This window comes from Gopherus flavomarginatus, chromosome 4, assembly GCF_025201925.1.
Source record: "Gopherus flavomarginatus isolate rGopFla2 chromosome 4, rGopFla2.mat.asm, whole genome shotgun sequence".
NCBI classification, from domain to species: Eukaryota; Metazoa; Chordata; order Testudines; family Testudinidae; genus Gopherus; species Gopherus flavomarginatus.
This window is the reverse complement of record NC_066620.1, coordinates 64,739,147-64,758,339: the sequence shown is the minus strand read 5'-3', so window position 1 is coordinate 64,758,339 and position 19,193 is coordinate 64,739,147. Positions and strand designations below refer to the sequence as shown.

General features: G+C 42.7%; 2 protein-coding genes across 2 annotated transcripts in view; both read left to right on the top strand.

Annotated features, from left to right (window-relative positions):
* The window catches only part of DNAH8 (dynein axonemal heavy chain 8), a 593,210-nt gene that overhangs the window by 56,286 nt on the left and 517,731 nt on the right, over positions 1-19,193 (top strand). Inside the window, exon 9 of the mRNA XM_050948396.1 lies at positions 14,469-14,645. Within this exon, the coding sequence (XP_050804353.1) occupies positions 14,469-14,645 (177 nt within the window). The remainder of the gene's footprint in view (positions 1-14,468; positions 14,646-19,193) is intronic.
* Positions 1-19,193, top strand: part of LOC127048750 (myb/SANT-like DNA-binding domain-containing protein 2) — a 366,512-nt gene that overhangs the window by 154,412 nt on the left and 192,907 nt on the right. The gene's annotated exons all lie outside the window — the stretch shown is intronic.

Sequence of the window (19,193 nt, the reverse complement as noted above, 5' to 3'; positions counted from 1 at the left end):
GCAGATGGGGTTGATGTTATGGCTTTGGATTCCTGAATCATAGGGATGCTGTTTCAGGAACAAGAATCATCATTTGATCATTGGCCTGGTCTGTTCATTCCCCTTTGAAACATCTGGCATTGGCCACTGTTGGAAGACAGGATTCTGGGTTAGATGGACCATTGGTCTGACCCAATATGGCCATTTTCTTATGGGATGCTGTTCCAGGAAGGAGGACTGCTAGGAAGAGATGGGGTCCACTTGACCAAGAAGGGGAAGAGCCTCTTCTCACACTGACAAGCCTACCTGGTAAGGAGGGTTTTAAACTAGGTTCAGAGGGGCAAATGACAAAAGTCTACAAGTAGGTATAAAAAGGAGAGCTTAACAGAAGGCTAGATGTTTGAGGGGGAATGGAAAATTCTGATAGTCATGGGAACAACAAGAGGGAAACAGTGGGGGAATCTATTAACAACTTAGACGTCTGTACGCAAATGCAAGGAGTATGGGGAATAGAGATGGAGAACTTGAAGTATAGGTAGACAAGCTAAATTATGACTTAACTGGTATTGCTGAGACTTGGTGGATTAAATCTCATGACTTGAATATTGGTATAGAGAAGTATAGCTTGTTCAAGAAGGACAGATAGCGAAAAAAGAGGTGATATTGCATTATACATCAATAATACATACACTTGTTCTTAGGTCCTGAAGGGGGTGGGAGGCAGACCAGTTAAAAATCTGGGTGAAGATAAAAGGGGGGAAAACATGGCAATGTCATGGTAGGGGTCTATTATTGATCAACAAATCAAGAGGAGGAGGCATTTGTAGGAAAAGGAACAGAAATGTCTAAAACATGAGACCTGTGTTTTAAGGGACTGTAACTACCCAGGCATCTGTAGTAAAAATAATAAGGCAAAACCCAAAATGTCCAATAAGTTCTTGGAATGTATTCAGGACAACTTCTTGTTTCAGAAGGTAGTGGGGGTAGCCAGGAGGGCAGCTATTTTAGAGTTGATGAATTTTCTTACAGCCTTGCCAACATTGGTCTATGTTAAGAAAATATAGGGAAAAGGAGTTCAGGAGTCCTGACAATTTCTCAAAGAGACAATATTAAAGGCGTAGTAGCCTGATGTGAAGGAAAGAGAGTGAGAATAGTCAGAGGCCAATATGGCTGTACAAGGAGCTCTTTAATCACCTGAAAATCAAGAAGGAATCCTACAAAAAGTGGAAACAGACCAATTGCCAAGGAGGAGTACAAGAGATTAGTACAAGCACGTAGCAGCAAAATTTATGGCTATGTTTACAAAGCACACTAAGCCTGGTCCAAGTTTAAGCCCTCGCCCCCCTTCCATCCACACAGAAATCAGTCTAGAGTGACCAAATGTTCTGATGTTATCAGGACTGTCCCAATATTAGGGGTCTTATCGTACATAGGCAGCTATACCCCGCCCCCCTCCCCCGAAAAAAAAAAGCTTCCCAGTTTTTCACACTTGCTATCTGGTCACCCTGAATCAGCCTGACTTAGGCCAGTAACCCCTCTGTACTTGGGTCCTTGGACCCTGCTGGGGGATTGGTTAGAGACCAAGTCCTTCTCTGATGTGGGTCAAAGCCTAGGTATTTTGCAGCATGGATGCAGCTCACGTCCGGGTTGGCAGATTCAGGTCTGAAGAGTCTGTCTTCACTATCCCATAATCTCCTTGGGTGTGCTTTCCAGCCATTCCATCCCAAAACTTCCCACTTGCTTCCCAGGAACTGGAAGCAACTTCCTGATTCAAATATAGCTGCTTGGTGTTTAATTCCTCATTTCCACATGGACTGCTCAATTGGAAACACAGTCAACCTTAACTTATATTAGCTATGACCAGCACAAAGATGAAGCATGAAGCATGCTGCTAGGTGGCCAGAGGGACACAGCTGGTTTCTGGTTAACCTCTGGTGGAAGGTGAGCAAGACATTTGATGTCAGCAAGAACATAAGAAAGGATCACGTCTTCAAAGCTATATCCAAGTATCTGGAGATGTTGAGGATCAACTGGACACCAGAACAATGCAGAAAGTGAATGAAGCGGCTGAATGTAGACTGCTGCAAAGTTAAGGATACTAATGGCGCCTCTGAGAACTCCTTGTCTTCCTATCTCTTTTACGAGGAATTCAGCTGAGTTCTGGGAACTGTGGTGAGCACTGAGCCCACAGTGTTGCATGACAATCTGCTGAACAGAGATGGCACTCTTATAGCCCCCCTGCCCTTGATCACAGGCATTGCTGGAGAAGAGCTAATCATTGGAGGAAGGGCAAGAAGTGACCCTGATGCTGACACTGCTAACAGTTGAAGCTATCCTGCTGCAACAGCTACAGCTGGGAAGCAGGTAACTTCAGAACAGGCATCAGAGTAAGAGCCTGGTAAGTTTCTGCCACCATGTTTGTTTTTATTAATATATGAATGGGAATGATTTATGGCTTATGACCCTATGAAGTATTAATACAAGCCGTGGTTTCTGTGTGCTTCTGGTCAGTGTAAAACCTATGACATTCACTAGTACCCCCCTTCCCTCTGACTCCATGTAGGAGTCAAAATGGACAACCCAGAAAGGAAAAGGTTAAGCAGTTATCATAACATTTTTACTAGTTCCTCACTGTTGGGATTCCTTCCGAGATATTTCCACTTCTCTTATCCAGAAACTTTGTCCACTTCTTGGAGAATACTTCATCCAGTTCTCTGGGATCCCAAAAACTCAAGACTCCAGATTTCGTCACTCAGGTTCCTTTATTTGACATACTGCAAAGCTATGCTCAGTTGATCAGACCCAAACGTGGGTGGGTGTAAGATGTGCCACACATTCAACATTACATAGAAAACCTCTTCCTTTTATATACATTTATACATTACATTGTATTTACTGTACACTGTATCACATGTTTATGGATTGTCTTGATTACTTTGCGGCAACCAGTTCCTGTACAGCATGCTGTGTCCAGGAATTGTCCACACTTGACTTATTCTTTTCCTTGTGAATACATTCCTAATTTATCTTGTCCACTGTTAGTAAATGGTTCGCTGTATGTTCACCCTGTTATCTTAGCTGGCTCAGACATTCTGTCTTTTTAGCCTACTGACCTATTTATTTCAGCCTAGTGATCTGTTTGCCTAAATCTGTCTTCCAAGCAATGAGGCCTCCTTCCAAGTTTTAATTGCTCAGGTCAGGCCAGGCTTCAGCTACACTCGCGGATTAAGTATGGGTTAGGCACCACAATTAATAGCCTCACATACCTCACCCGTGTGCTACAGCACACCTTATAAATCAGCCACATCTGCACTGTCCTGGACTGCCTTGAAACTGAGTTCCAAAAAAACCTTGGGTGTTATGAGTCCAAACAAAACCATACTGTGTATATTTGATCCATAGCTGACTTTAAAATATGGGTTCAAATTACGAGGAGGGTTGCTGTCTGTCTGTGTTAGGAGTCCCCATGCCAACCAGTCACGTTTTTGCCTGGACACAAGATGCTTGTAAGGAGGCTGTACTGTGTCTCCATGCTGAATCAGCATCTTGTTGATTTTTACCACAAATTTTCATCCATTGCTTATTAAGCCACCCCTGTAACTCATAAGCCCCCTCCCTTCCAAGATGAGATTGGCTGTCACTAGACACCTAAATATCTCCATACCATACGTGGATGGCTGTCTTTCACTGGCCTGGAGCAGTAGTTCATTCTTCCACTTAGGGACCCCCAGAATGATAGTATTCTCTAGAGTTTGCCCTGCCTGAAAGATTGAAAAATCATAACTAGTGACTAGATCACTTACAAGTCATCCTCCTCCCTAGAATAAATGAACAGGATGTAGAAATGTAGATTTCAACTGAATTTTATAGCTCTGTCTTACCATGGCGTGTGATGGTTTTCAGTGCTGCTCCAAAGGATGTCTGAAATGGCCAATGTTTTTTGTATGAATGAAACAAAGCTCACTGATAAAAAGTATCATCTTTTGACTTAGAATTAAAGCAGTATTTTATAGAGTGGAAATGTAATTTTTTATCATGATATTTTTCCTTTCAAGGCTCTTCCACCTCGGCAGGGCAAACACATGGCACTAAACACACAAACACAGGGAGCCTGGAGGAGTGGACCCACCTACTGCAGGCATGGAGCGAGAGTGAGTCTGAGATGAATGGATGGGAGAGCTTCTAGATAAAATAAATCAGCAGACTGAATTCCAGAAGGACCAAATGGAGTATCAAAAAGATGAGGATGCAAGGAGGGTGGAAAGAGAGACGGAAACTGCACAGCATGAGATTCGTGGAGAGATTCATGGAGCATGACTGCAGGTTTAGGAAGAAAGCGCAGCAGAAGGAGCTCTTTGAACAGTTACTTGTGCTCACAACTATCAGACTTCAGGCCCCACCTTCAGCTACAGCCCCACACTTTGAGTCCCTTCAATGCTATTGTGTCCTGCAGACTATGTGGCCTTTCCTCAATTCAGGGGGTGCTGGACCATGTCACAGGCAATGAACACAGTAGCACATAGAACAGAGAAATATACCTTGTGAATTCATCCAGTCCAGTTGCAGTCCACACATGCAGAATTCACAAGAAATGCCAAGGAGAACAGGGGGCAGGGGAGACCCAGGAATAGCTGGACATGTCATTTCAGAACATGCACCTTTCACTGTTTTGGCACCGTTTGCTTGTTGTTTGTATGTGTTGTTAATAGCCAATCTGCCTTTCTGGTTCTTACAGTGATATGTAAATATCTATGTAAAATAAAGCACACAAGGCTATAATGGCAAGTTTTATTACGTGTAACTTAAAAGTGGCACAGACTGTAATGAGTGACATCACATGTACATTCTCAATAAATTTCATAATAAAAATTTACGAAGTTTGATCACAGCAATCTATAAACTTTGAGTTGCAATACATTGCCAGTATTGATAAAATACATATCTCCATACATTTCATGGAAGTGTTTATAAAATTCATAATACGTAATACTACTACATTGAAAAAAAAATCCCATAGCTGCCATACACCCATCCGCAGCACAACCTCAAATACCATTTCATTCCCTCTCGTGCATTGGACCATGCAAATCCATTATGTCAGAGCACAAAACATCCCTGATTTTTGTTGTGCTTGTGGATCTAGCACCAGTCATGGGGGGTGCACTATCTGGCTGTGTGTACCAGTTCAGAAATCCAGCAGTGTTCTGGGTCCATTTCTGATGAAAAGATTCCCCCTTGTCCTCATAGACATTGTGCAGACTGCAGTGGCAACACTGGCAACCAGACGGTTTTGAAGGCAGCACCTATGTGATTTCAATCTGCCAAATGCACATTTCACCACCATCCTACAGCTACTAAGTGTGTAATTGAACATCTTTGCCAGCTCTTCTGAAATCAAGTTACAGTTTCATAAGTCATGGCAACAGGAGTTAAGCAGGGTGCCTTAGAATAACAGTGGGGACAGTAACTCCATTTATAACAATGCCATTCAGTGGAAATAATGTCCTAGCTTGTCCTTAAACATAAAGCCCTGATCTACAGAGCACCCTGCCAGTGCATCTCATGTTAGTGTCCACAATTCTGCTCTGTGGTTGACCATGGCTTGCTTAACAATGGAGTAGAACCCTTTGTGGTTTATATACTCATGCGCATCTTGCAGAGGCCAAACTATAGGCACATTAGTCTCATTAGTGGCTCTGGTGCTGTTTGGGAAGCCCATTCTCTCAAAACCAGCAATTATTTCAGAACCATTTGGGAAACCCCCACCTTTCGATATGTTATAATCCTGATCAACTCACAAAGCTCTGCCACAACAATCCCCACAGTTGATTTGCTAACTTCAAACTGGTTAGCCACAGACATGTAGCAGTCTGAGGTAGCCAGCTTCTAGATGGCTATAGTGACCTGCTTCTGGACCAGCATGGACTCTCTCATGAAGGTGGGTGTCTTGGTGCAGGATGGTTGATGTAAACTTTTCACAAACCTCCAGGAACATCTGCTTCTTAATGTGAAAGTTCTGTACCCACTGTTGGTCGTACCAGGTCTGGATGATAATGAGATTGCATCAATCTGTGCTTGTAACTCTGCTCTAGAAGCACTGGTTTATATAGGGGGAATCTACAGCTAACACAACAGGTATGAGCAGTTTCAACTGTGTCACAGCTGACATGTCAGCATCCCCCTCCAAGAGATGCATTTGGCAGTTCAGAGATTGCTGCCGAAATGCCCACCAGCAACTTGCAGGACCTTCACCTGATTTTCAAAATGGATTTAACAGCATGAGGTGGAGAAGTTCTTCAAGTAGTGTCCTTATGCGTACTCCACTGTAGATGTGATAGCATCCCTCTGCCTGGGATCAGAGATTTTTGGTAGCAGTGTGCTCCGCCCCATGTGCTCCTGCCCATCTCACGCCATGAGCGGTATCTCTATAGCACTGTGCAGTCCAACCTCTTTCAGTTCCTTCTCAACCACCCTTGGTCTGGGACGAAATCCTGAGAAGAGCCCTTCATACCTCTATAGTACCTTTAGTAATAGTAATGTTTCCATTGTAACTTGGTAGTTATTAGCTGTTTCCTTTATTTTTCTTATTCCCCCTTAATTTTTTTTCCTCTTTGTTCTTTCCTCTCCATTACTTTTTAGATTAGCATAGGTTTCCTTTTTTCTATGCCCTTCCCTACCAAAAAGTTCTCCCTTCTTGGGGGCTATGCTCATATCCTCTGGGTTTAAGAGGTACTTCTCATGTTGTGAGGGCATCCTTGTAAGCAACAGATAGTCACTCATAGTGTGTATGTTGCTTGGGTGAGGGGCATGTATCACAAAAGTACACCTACTGCCTCAAATTGAAAGCGTGGTCCAGAACTGAGACTAAAATTTTTATGAATGGAGAGTTCACTACAACCTGCCTCAGACCCTGGTCTCAATACCTCTCCTCTGTGGTAGTCCATCATTAGCACAGTCATTGGTTGACCCCCGACATACCGCACACCACTAACAGAAAATCTAGGTTCTCTCACCCAGATGAGAAGAAAGGGGCCCCAAGCTCACCCATCAGGGAGGTGCCTCAAAGAAAGGCATCCTTTGTGAAGTCGATAGCCTTGATATCTTCCAGGGTGAGACTTAGCTCCTACAACCACCCAGGCATCTCTGCTACCAGCACTAGCGAGAGGTCCAAGGACCCTAAACATGCAGGACTACATTTAGGAACACTGTCACTTGGGATCAAGAAGAACAGTTCAAAGATTTTGAAATCAGTACTGACTGCCTCAACTAAAATGACTTTGAGTGCGTTGGTACTGACCAAATAATCAGCACTGACCAAATCCTTGGCACTGGCCAAGCCCTCGGCACCAGGCAAGTCATCAGCACCAACCAAGCCCTCAGCACTGATGCAACCCTTGGCACCATCTACAGTTCACTCAAGAGAATGCACTTCATTCTTGGCACCAGCGATATCCTCAATCTCTGCACAGTCACTGGTACCAATGATGCTCCTACTGGTAGCATAGGAGTTTCTGTACCCAAGAGACCAGATTGTTCCTGACACTCCAGAGTCGCTGCTCCTTTGTACCAAGCTTCCCATGGCTCATACCTCTTCCATGGAGACACTACATCGCTGTCCTTCACTACCAAGGACAACACAACCCATTTCTAGCAAGCAGGAAGAGGTGGAGTACTCCATTTCTTAACAACCACTGTGGCTTAACAGCCATGTAAAGGAAGGAGTAAAAAGGCATCTTTTAAAAAGTGGAAGTCAGATCCTAGTGTGGTAAATAGAAAGGAGTATAAACTCTGCAAAATTAAGTGTAAAAATGTAATAAAAGCCAAAAAGGAGTTTGAAAAACAGTTAGCCAAAAACTCAAAAGGTAATAACAAAATGTTTTTTGAGTACATTAGAAGCAGGAAGCCTTCTAAACAACCAGTGGGGCCCCTGGACTATCAAGATACAAAAGGAGCACTTAAAGACAATAAAGTCATTGCAGAGAAACTAAAAAATTCTTTGCTTCAGTCTTCACTGCTGTGGATGTTAGGGAGATTCCCAAACCTGAGCCATCCTTTGTAGGTGACAAATCTGAGGAATTGTCACAGATTGAAATGCCACTAGAGGAGGTTTTGGAATTAATTGATAAACTTAACAGTAATAAGTCACCGGGACCAGATGGCATTCACCCAGGAGTTCTGAAAGATCTCAAATGTGAAACTGTGGAACTATTAACTATGGTTTGTAACCCGTCCTGAAAATCAGCTTCTGTACCCATGACTGGAAGATAGCTAATGTAACACCAATATTTAAAAAAGGCTCTAGAGGTGATCCCAGCAATTACAGACTGGTATGTCTAACGTCAGTACCAGGCAAATTAGTTGAAACAATAGTAAAGAATAGTATTGTCAGAGACATAGAAGAACATAAAGTGTTGGGCAAAAGTCAACATGGTTTCTGTGAAGGGAAATTATGTCTTACTAATCTATTAGAGTTCTTCGAAGGGGTTAACAAACATGTGGACAAGGGGGATCCAGTGGACATAGTGTACTTAGATTTCCAGAAAGCCTTTGACAAGGCCCATCACCAAAGGCTCTTACATAAATTAAGTTGTCATGGGATAAAAGGGAAGATCCTTTCATGGATTGAGAACTGGTTAAAAGACAGGAAACAAAGGGTAGGAATAAATGGTAAATTTTCAGAATGGAGAGGGATAACTAGTGGTGTTCCCAAAGAGTCAGTCCGCGGACCAATCCTATTCAACTTATTCATAAATGATCTGGAGAAAGGGGTAAACAGTGAAGAGGCAAAGTTTGCAGATGATACTCCTTAAGATAGTTAAGACCAAAGCAGACTGTGAAGAACTTCAAAAAGATCTTACAAAACTAAGTGATTGAGCAACAAAATGGCAAATGAAATTTAATGTAGATAAATGTAAAGTAATGCACATTGGAAAAAATAACCCCAACTATATACAATATGATGGGGACTAATTTAGCTACAACTAATCAGGAAAGAGATCTTGGAGTCATCATAGATAGTTCTCTGAAGATGTCCACGCAGTGTGCAGCGGCAGTCAAAAAAGCAAACAGGAAGTTAGGAATCCTTAAAAAAGGGATAGAGAATAAGACGGAGAATATCTTATTGCCCGTATATAAATCCATGGTGTGCTCACATCTTGAATACTGCGCACAGATGTGGTCTCCTCATTTCACAGAAGATATACGGGCATTAGAAAAGGTTCAGAGAAGGACAACTAAAATGATTAGGGATTTGAAACGGGTCCCAGATCTCACTGGCACTGGTGATGGAAGGACAACTTCTGGCTCACGTGGCGCTGCAAGCATCTCTGGACGCCACAGACATGGCAGCCCACTCTGTTGCAACATTGGTGATGATTAGATGAGCCTCATGGCTTCACCTCTCAGGGTTCCTCAGAGAGGTGCAGACCACTGTGAAAGATCTGCCCTTCGAAGGATCTAAACTCTTCGCTGAGTGCATGGATGAGTCCTACATTCTTTAAAAGATTCTAGAGTAATGCTGCATTCACTTGGTATACATGCACCAGAACGGAAGAGAAGACAGGGTAGATATCAACATACCCTAAGGCCTCAACCTCCACATTTCACCCCTCAGCAATAGTATGGCACAATGCAGGTGACACAGACCTCCTCCCACACGCAGACAGACACTAGCGCAAGGGACTACGCCTCCCCATCCACTTCCAAACAACAATTTTGAAAATTTGGTTGATGCCCCAAGATGCCTTCGCCAGGTCCAGTTGCTGCAACCATGTCCAATAACCTATCAGTTTGTCTACCTCTTGACCCCCTTCTACCCATCATGGTGACAAATCACCTCGGACAAGTGGGTTCTAGAAATCATCAACAAAGGGTATTCCATTCTATTCCTCTCTCGCTGCTGCATACCTACCTGGACACCAGAACACCATGGCAGACTCATTAAGCAGGAGATCCTCACAAGTCCATGAGTGGGAGTTAGACACAAGAACCCTACAACACATTAGCAGCTGCTGGGGATTCCCAAGCATATATCTCTTCGTCATTCCTGAAAATGTCAGTTGTCCACAATGCTGCTCAAGAGTGGTTTTGGGTCATTGATCTCTGGAGACACCTTCCTCATACATGGGATGCACCCTTACTCAACACCTTTCCACCCTTTCCCCTACTGCTCATAGTACTTCACAAGATACAGATGAAATGAGCCAGAGTCATTCTCATAGCCCCATCATGCCCATGACAGATACGGTATCTTTACCTCATGCACATGAATGTCTGTCCACCAATCACCCTGCAATTGACTTTACACCTCCTCTTGCAGGATGCAAGCCAAATCCTCCATCCAAATCGAGAACTTTTCCATCTGAAGGCATGGCTCCTTCATGGTTTCAGGATCCAGAGCTGAGCTGTTTGGAAGAGGTAAAGGAGATTCTTTTAAATAGAAGATGTGCTACAACTCGTTATACTTACCTGCATAAATGGAAAAGATTCCGGACTTGGTGTGATACCAACCATGTCCCTGCAATGAACACTCCTTTACCATTCATTCTAGGGTACATTATAGAACTTAAAAGATCAGGACTGTTCCCAAGCTCAGTTCGTGTACATCTGGCTGCCATTACTGTATTCCATTCCAAGATAGAAGGTCATTCCATATTTACCCAACCATTAACAAAAAGATTCCTTAAGGGCCCTCAAAACCTTTACCCTCAGATCCAAGACCCCACCCCACCTTGGATCCGAGACTAGTTTTGTGCTGTCTCACCAGCTCTCTATTTGAATCCATGGCAACCTGCTCCTACATACACCTATCCATGAAAGCAGCATTTCTCCTCGCCTTCACTTCACATCCTCTTTCCTTACCACTACATTGATTGGTTAGTCCATTCACAGCATTTAGTTAGTCCTTGATGTCCTTCTTGGATGAGGTTTAGGATTTCTCCTTTAATTTCATTTGGAAATAAGATGCAGTCACCTTTCATCACAAGTCCATTTGGCTCATTTGTCCACATACTGCAAAGTACTCTTGTCACTTCCTTAATTTCCTTAGATATTTAGGCCACCCACCCCTAATGTAACTTAGAACTTCTTGAAACTGTATCTGTCGATGTTACTTGCTGTAGTGTAGTCTATTTTCTGACACTGGTCTTTATGCATCCACAGCATCCACATAGGCTTGTATGTCATTTTCAAGTTCACAGGTAGTTGAGTGTGATGCTCGGGTCCGTGACAGTCTTTTTGCTTCTACCGCATTTTCCCCCAGGAATGTATTTAGCAATTGGGTTAAATTACATTAACTTTATCGGTAGACACTGGAATCTTAGAGGTGCTTGATCCAGGTCTTTTCCATTGATGAAGGTTGTAAGTGATTTATGGTCTGTTATCAGTGTAAAAGCATCCAATCCACACAGATATCTGTAGAAGTCTTGAGATATGTATACACTTGCTAGGCATTCCTTTTCAATCTGTGCTTATAGTTTTTCTGCTTTTGTGAGTGTGCAAGAGCAAAATGCAACTGGCTTCCACACAGATCCATGTTGTTGCAACAGTACACCATCTATGCCACAAGTATTTGTTTGGAGAATACTGTAGCTCTTTTCACTTTGAAAAGAAAGTCATGCAGTGTTGGGAGGATGTATTTTTCAGTCGCAACTGCTTCATTTAGTCTTTTAAGATTCAAACAGATTTGTATTTTTCCATTTTTCTCTATAACTGGTACTATTGGGGCACACCAGGGTGCTTGCCCAGAGATTTTCTCAATTATGCCAACCTATTTCATTCTCTTTAACTCAGTTTCCACTTTATGAAGTAATGAAACTGTATGATTTAGCATTGCCTTTTATGGTTATTTGTACTTAGCCTTCTTTTAAAAGTTCACTATCACCAAATATTCCATTGAGTTCTTCCACCTTTCTCACTAGGCCCATCATAGCTGCCATGATGCAGCTGGGAAGATTGTTGGTCTTTGATCTTTGATCATATATGATCTGAATACATAGCTTTTTGTCTTTGTAAATTGTTTCTGTGATGAACTGGCTTGTGCAGTTCAGAATATCTCCAGGGCTAATCAAGGCTGAGTCACATGATTTCAGCTCTGGGAGGTATTGAAAGTGATTGTAAGTCCCTTCTGAGATGATGGTCACATCTGCTCCTGAGTCAATTTTAAAGTCAATAGTCTTTTCAGTTCACTGTCCAGGCAGGCTCTGTATCATCAGGCATGATAGATTCCAGAAACAATGGCTCTTGATTCTAATAAGCTGCAAAATTTATATATTCTATGCATGTTTTACATATTTTACTTTAGTTGGACATACATCTTGAGTTGTGAAGTTTTCTACTTCTTGTGTATTTAGTCTAAAATGCTTTTTGCTGTTTGGTTTAAGTCTGCCCCTCTTGTCTCAGGAGACTTTTGGTAATTACTTTTAACATCTACAACTTCTAAGTTAATTTAGATTTTTCAAGTTTGAGAAGTTGTCCTAGGTTTTTCTGTTTTGCTAGCTCAGACTGCTTTTCCCTTTTCTGTGTGAAGTGTCTGTTTTTAATTGTAGCTTCTGTGAAAGGCTTTTGTCTGATAACCCAATAATCAGCCTATCTCTGATATTTACATGTTTTGCATTCATAGAATGACAGTTTTCATCCAGTGCTAGGGTGACCAATGTCACAATTTTATAGGGACAATCCCAGTTTTTGGGTCTTTTTCTTATATAGACTCCTGTTACCCCCCACCTCGTCCCAATTTTTCACACTTGCTGTCTGATCACCATAGCCAGTGCATACAGAATTCTTATAAAATATTCAACATTTTCCCTGGTTCTTGAATTCTCTGGTGAAAGCATGCTCTTTCATAAACCTTTATTTCTTGGCAGTGGAAAGTATGCGTCAAATAGTGCCCAAACTCTTTTATAGTCATCTTTGTCACAGTCTTCAGTAAAGGTGAATGATTTAAAGATATGCTCAGCCTTCTTCCCATAGCATAAATTAAAGAGCATATCTTGCTGTGCGTCCAGTTTCCTTGTGGAATTTGGTTGCAATGTGAAATCTTGCAAAATATTGCTTCCGGTCTGTGTATTCTGAAAGTTTTGTCAAAATTAAAGTTCTTGGGGGCATTGAAAAGTGGCATGTTGATGAGATCATGCAAACTTTGTTGCTTTTCTTTCCTTCTGTCTGCAATCTGTGTTGATTTGTTCCTTCTGTTTCTGTTCTCCTCTTGCACTACATTACTTCTTACAGCATGTCATGTAGACCTTGTACACAGTGCTGCACATCAGGCTTTTGTACCAGATATGGACTGGCTACAGAGCTTCTTTCCTAAGGTCATACAACAGAGATATGTCCTCTATAAGATCCTTTAATGTAGTGCAGGTGTGGCTGAAGTTAGCGTAAATAAGATATGTTACACTCAATGCTATCTACTGGCTGAACATTATAACACTGTTCAGCCTTCCATTTCATCTTGCTCCTGCAGGGATCCAGTGTCTTTAGATCTGTGGCAGACCAAGAAGCCCTCTCACTCTCTCCTTCCCTTGACAACAGTGCTGCAGAGGGCTCTCTGAGCTGCCACAGGGCCAGTGACACCTGCCTGATCCCTGCAAGTACAAGTATAAGGGGAGGCTGCACTTGTGCCTACTATTACCTGTGGCTGTTTTTTCATCGATTTCAATGTTTTAGCTGAAATAGAAGTTTACCAACATCTGTTGATTTAAATTGAAGCCTACCAAGCCTACCTGTGAGAAAAGGTTAAAAAACCTGGGCCTGTTTAATCTTGAGAAAAGAAGACTGAGGAGGGACCTGATAACAGCCTTCAAATATGTTGAATACTGTTATAAAAGATGATAGTGATCAATTATTCTTCATGTCCACAGAAGGTAGAAAAAGAAATAATGAGTTTACTCTGCATCAAGAGAGATTTAGATTATGTGTTAGAAAACTTTACAATTATAAGAATAAGCAAGCACTGTAATCAAGCAGAGGTTTTCAAAGGAGCTTCTGGAACACCCATCATTAGAGGCTTTTAAGAACAGGTTAGATAAACACTTGTCAGGGATAGTCTAGGTATGCTTGGTCCTGCCTCAGTGCCGGCAGCTGGATTTGAGGACCTCTCAAGGTCTCTTCCAGCACTATATTTCTATGATTCTGTGATTCTATGTCCAGCTCTCTGCCCTGGCTGATTTAAGTACTCCTTCTGAAGGATTCTAATTAGCAAAGGAACTAAGCATGGGTTATGACCTTCCCTGCCCTTTATACCTTCTACTATGGGAAGCAGAAGGGTGCAAAGGGTGTACATGTACCTCCAGTGGAAGCTGCCATTCCAAACAATCCAGTCTCGTGTTCATGGGGTGCATACACATCAAGAGTGGAATCTGTGGGGACAATACATCTTGAAAAAACATAGTTACTGTAGGATTAGCAACATTTGTTTACATAGAGTAAGAAATATCTAAACTAGTGATACAAACTTTGTTTTATATTTAAAGTTATTTTATTGATTGCAGGTTCTTATTGAGAGTGAGCAGATGAGAAAAGAAGCTGACGATTCAGGGCCATTGACTGAACTAGAACACTGGAAACGTATGTCTGCTAAATTCAATTTTATTATTGAGCAGATCAAAGGACCAAGTTGCAAAGCTGTCATAAATGTTCTAAATGTTGGACATTCCAAACTGTTAAAGGTAATTCTTATTTTGTTCTTTTAAAAACTCCTTTGATTGCTTTAAGCTAGATTTGCAATATTTATTTTACTTTATGGTATTGAGAGGGTCTTTGTGAGGAGAAGTGGGCGAAGAAAGAGGAAAATATAGGGGAGGAGGTACAGTACATAGTATATGGAGAGAAATAGCATGGGATATTAGGGGATGTAGAAATAAATTACAATTACTGAAGCTAACTCAAAATAATTTCAGGACCTGCCTTGACATTGTTTTTTCTGAATATCATCAAGTTTGAGTGATTGCATATGTCAAATCTACTGTAGGCATGTGTGCTCCCTATGCACAGATGTCAGAGATTTCCCCCCCCTCAAAGGTACCCATGGGGATGGCTTGAGTGCCTGCTTTTGCTGCATGCCACTGCATGCTGGTATAAGAGAGTGGAGCTGCCTTCCTCCCCCTCAGTTCCTTCCTACTGCCAGTAACGGTTGTTGGAACAATTCCAGACTTAAGTCAAGCACTTCCCTCATTCTTCTTTGTATATATTTGTAAGTTAGTAGTTATGGTTAGTTTTAGTCAATTTTACATAGTTTTAGGGCTAGATGTCCATTTTTGGTCTCTTTTGACCTTTTTTCTCTTTTGGTATTGAGACCAATACCAGAATAATGCCTCACTTCCTGGGGTTAAAGTCCTGCCAAACCTGCACAACGCCTATGGTGGTCAACAACCTGCATCCAAGCTGCCTGAAATGTTTCAGAGAATCTCACATCAATGACAAATGTCACATTTGTAAAGGTTTCAAGCCTCGATCAGAAAAAGATAGGGTGGCGAGACTTAAGTGTTTGGAAGCAGTACTTTGATCCCCACTGGCGTCATCACATGGGGAAAGCACACCAACATCATCTACTTTTTTACGGGGTGCATCACCGGTGATATCTCTGGCTCTTTGGTCTCATTGCCTGACACTGAAGAAAAGACTCAGACCTTCCTCAGGTTCCACTTCAGTATCGAAGTAAGACAGAGGCAGACACTCCACAAAGCTTTTGGGAGAGAGGCCATCCCTAGAACACTCATCATCTCTCAAGGTGGGATTGCAGCCTCTGGAGCTAGTTCCAGGTCTGTTGAGTCTGTCCCCCGAAGGACATTTGTAGAGCCAAGAGACAGTGCCAGTCCCACCAACATCAGAGGCATGTGCAACTGCAAAAGATTTGCTTAGCCTCTTGGTACTGGTATCACTGGCAGTGGAAAGCCTGCATTTGGTGCTCATACCTCGCCACTCTGAGATCCTGCAGTACTGCCATCCAAACCTCTGCAGAGGCCTGTGTTATCCATAAGGAAGCCTCCTGTGATTTCCCTGCTACCGCCATCCCTGGGCTTGCGCTATCTCTCACCAGTTCCATTGGGATTGGCCCCTCCTCTGTCAGAGGCATCCTCCTCCTCGGACTTAGAGGTGAGGTCCTCTCTATTATGTCTGGGAGATGGCACATTCCCCCATCAGATTTGTTGGGAGCATGGGCTGTGCAGCAACTCCAGCAATGGCCATCAGCTTACCGTCAGTGGCCATTTTGGTGACCATTGGGGCATTTCCCCCTCCAGCCAGGTCCTCCTTTCAACCTTCTTGGATGCAGTCATGGAGAGTGAACCAGAGACACCAGCAACAAGAGAACCATTCCCCAGTATATGGTGCTGAGACCAGTTCCAGGCATCAAGATCACCCTTCTCTGGTACCCAGTACCAAGACTAGTACCGAGCAGCCAGAACTCACTTGGGCAGCCTCAGCCACCACCTCAGATATCAATTGAATATCCTTGTCTTCATCACCAGATGAGGCTATAGAGCCATGAAGTTACTCACTGGAGGACTACAGAGCCCACTGAGGTTTTTAAAAAAATGGCCTCTGTACTTGAATTTCAGGCAGAAGAGTTGTCTGAGAGCTCTCACAAGTTGGTAGACATCCTGGTGTTGGCAATCCTGGCTGGCGAGGCTCTACCAACTAGTAAAGCCATCATGGAACTAGTCAAGAATTTTTGACAGACATCTTCCTCCCTGTCGCCCACAGCAAAATGAGCCAATAGGAAGTACTTTGTCTCTTCTAAAAGTTATGAATATTTTTACTCTTACCTCTTCCCCTTCAGTTTCTTTTGTGATGGCAGCTGCCAATGAGCAGGAAAGACAGGGACAACAAGCTTCCATACCAAAAAGCAAAGACTCAGGGAGGAGGCACAGATGCCAGCAAACAGACCTGAAAACAGTGGAGTTTGAGTGGGAATTTGTAAGAGGAGTTGGGGGCGGAGGGGGCAGTGTGTGGTATTCTGTTTTTGTTTTGTGCATGTGTGGTTTGTTTTTCCTTAATGGGAGCTTAGGAGGGAAGGCTGTGATGGCTACAGAGGCAGCAGTGGTAGTGACCCAAGAAATGGAAGAAACAATGAAGATGGCTGGTTGTGAAAATGGCAGGATGTACATTATCCTAGAGTGGGTATCTGACACATGCTTTGTATGAAGTGCTGCCTGATAGATCTGATGGAAGAGATGGTCCGAGGTTTGGAGATGCAAGTAGAAATGATGGTTGAGTTTTGAAGGGGATTTGAATGCATAATGGAGGGAAGAAGAGAGAAGGCTGAAGGGAAAACTCAAATCTTGCAGATGCACCCTGGATTGAAGAACTGTGAAGGTAGACTTCTGGATGAGGAAGGTGGCCAGTGGAAGCATGTGACTACAAGAAGACGACAGAGGAAAGGACCAGCTAGTGAAGGAGAAATAGAGCAGAGGAACAGGTTTGCTGAGTTGGAAAATGAAGGGGCTCAGCAGGCAGTAACAGAATGTGGGAGGACAAGGTAGAAGAGCAGCTAGTCCTACAGAAAGAGGCGAAGAGTAAATGAGGTAGCCAGAGTTTAGAACCCCAGGAAGTTAGAGGATAACTCGCAGAAGATTGCAAGTGAAAACAAAAGACAAGAGGACTTACATCCAGAAAGAACAGAAGGACAAAGGGTAGAGAATTGTACCAGCAACAGCAAGGGGCAGGTCTACATCACTGGGAACTCCCTAATAAGAAGAACAGACATGCCTGTCACCATAGCCAATCCAGAGAACTACAGGAGGATGTATTGTCTGCCAGGAGCTAAGATGCAGGATGTGGACCTGAGGCTGAAGAGGATCTCTAGCAGAGGCAAGAAAGAATCCACTGATTGTCCTTCACGTGGGAACAAGTGATAGTGCTATATTCTTGCTGGAATGCATCAAGGGAGACTATTCCTGGCTGATGAAGATGCTTAAAGAAATGGAGGCTCTGTTGATCTTCAATGTAATTCTACCTGTCCCTAGAGGAGGAGAGTGAAGGTGAGATATGATTATGATGATCAACAGATGGCTCAGTCAATGGTGCTATAAGGAGGGCTTTGGAATGTTTGACCACAGGGAGGCATTCGTGGACAGAGGACTGTTCTCATGTGATGGCCTCCACCTGAGTAGAGAAGGAAATAGACTTCTAGAACACAGGTTGGGGGAGGGATAGCTCAGTGGTTTGAGCATTAGGCTGCTATGCCCAGGCTTGTGAGTTCAATCCTTGAGGGGGGCTGCTTAAGGATCTGGGGGAAAATCAGTACTTGGTCCTGCTAGTGAAGGCAGGGGTCTGGACTCAATGACCTTTCAGGGTCCCTTCCAGTTCTATGAAATAAGTATGTCTCCATATTTTAATTTTTTTTAAAACTAATTAAAAGAACTTTTAAACTAGGAATTTGGGAGAGACAAGTGAGAGATGCTCATGTAATTGTCACACCGTATTCTAACATTGAGTGGAAGGAAAATCAAGTAAAAGAGGAGATAGCAATGGAGAAAGGAACAACTGAGGGTAGGAAAATGGAAATCAAGGGATGAAAAATAGTGCCAATACCAATGACACAAACAGCCAGATAGGTGATGCTGGCAGTAAAATAGCTGTACCTAATTGGGCAAGGAATCTGGGTGAAGCCAAGAAGAAACAAGCAGATGCCTGTATACTACTGCAAGGAGCCTGGGTAACAGAATGGAGGAACTAGAGTTACTGGTGTAGGAAATGAAACCAGATATTAGAGGGATAACATCACTGGGAATAGTGGTGGAATAGTAGTTATAACTGAAGTACAAGTATTGAAGGGTATGTGCTGTTCAGGAAAGACAGAAATCAAGCTAAAGGTAGAGGAGTAGCATTGTATATTAATGATGAAGTAGAGTGTAAAGAAATTAGAAGCGATGGAAGGGTAAAATGGAATCTGTTTGGACCAAAATCACTTTGGGGAAGAAAGGTAACAAAGGCTTCACTAGAATAGTGTTTGGGGTCTGCTACAGACCCCTATCATCCAATTTGGCTATAGATAGAGATCTCTTTAATATTTTGATGAAATAAATACTACCAGGAATTGTGTGATTATGGGAGACTTAAATTTCCCAGATATAGATTGGAGAACAAGTACTACTAAAAATAATTGGGCCCAGATATTCCTGGATGTGATAGCTGACAGATTTCTTCACCAGATAGTCACCGAACCAACAAGAGTTGATGCCATTTTAGATTTAGTATTGAAAAGTAGTTAGCAC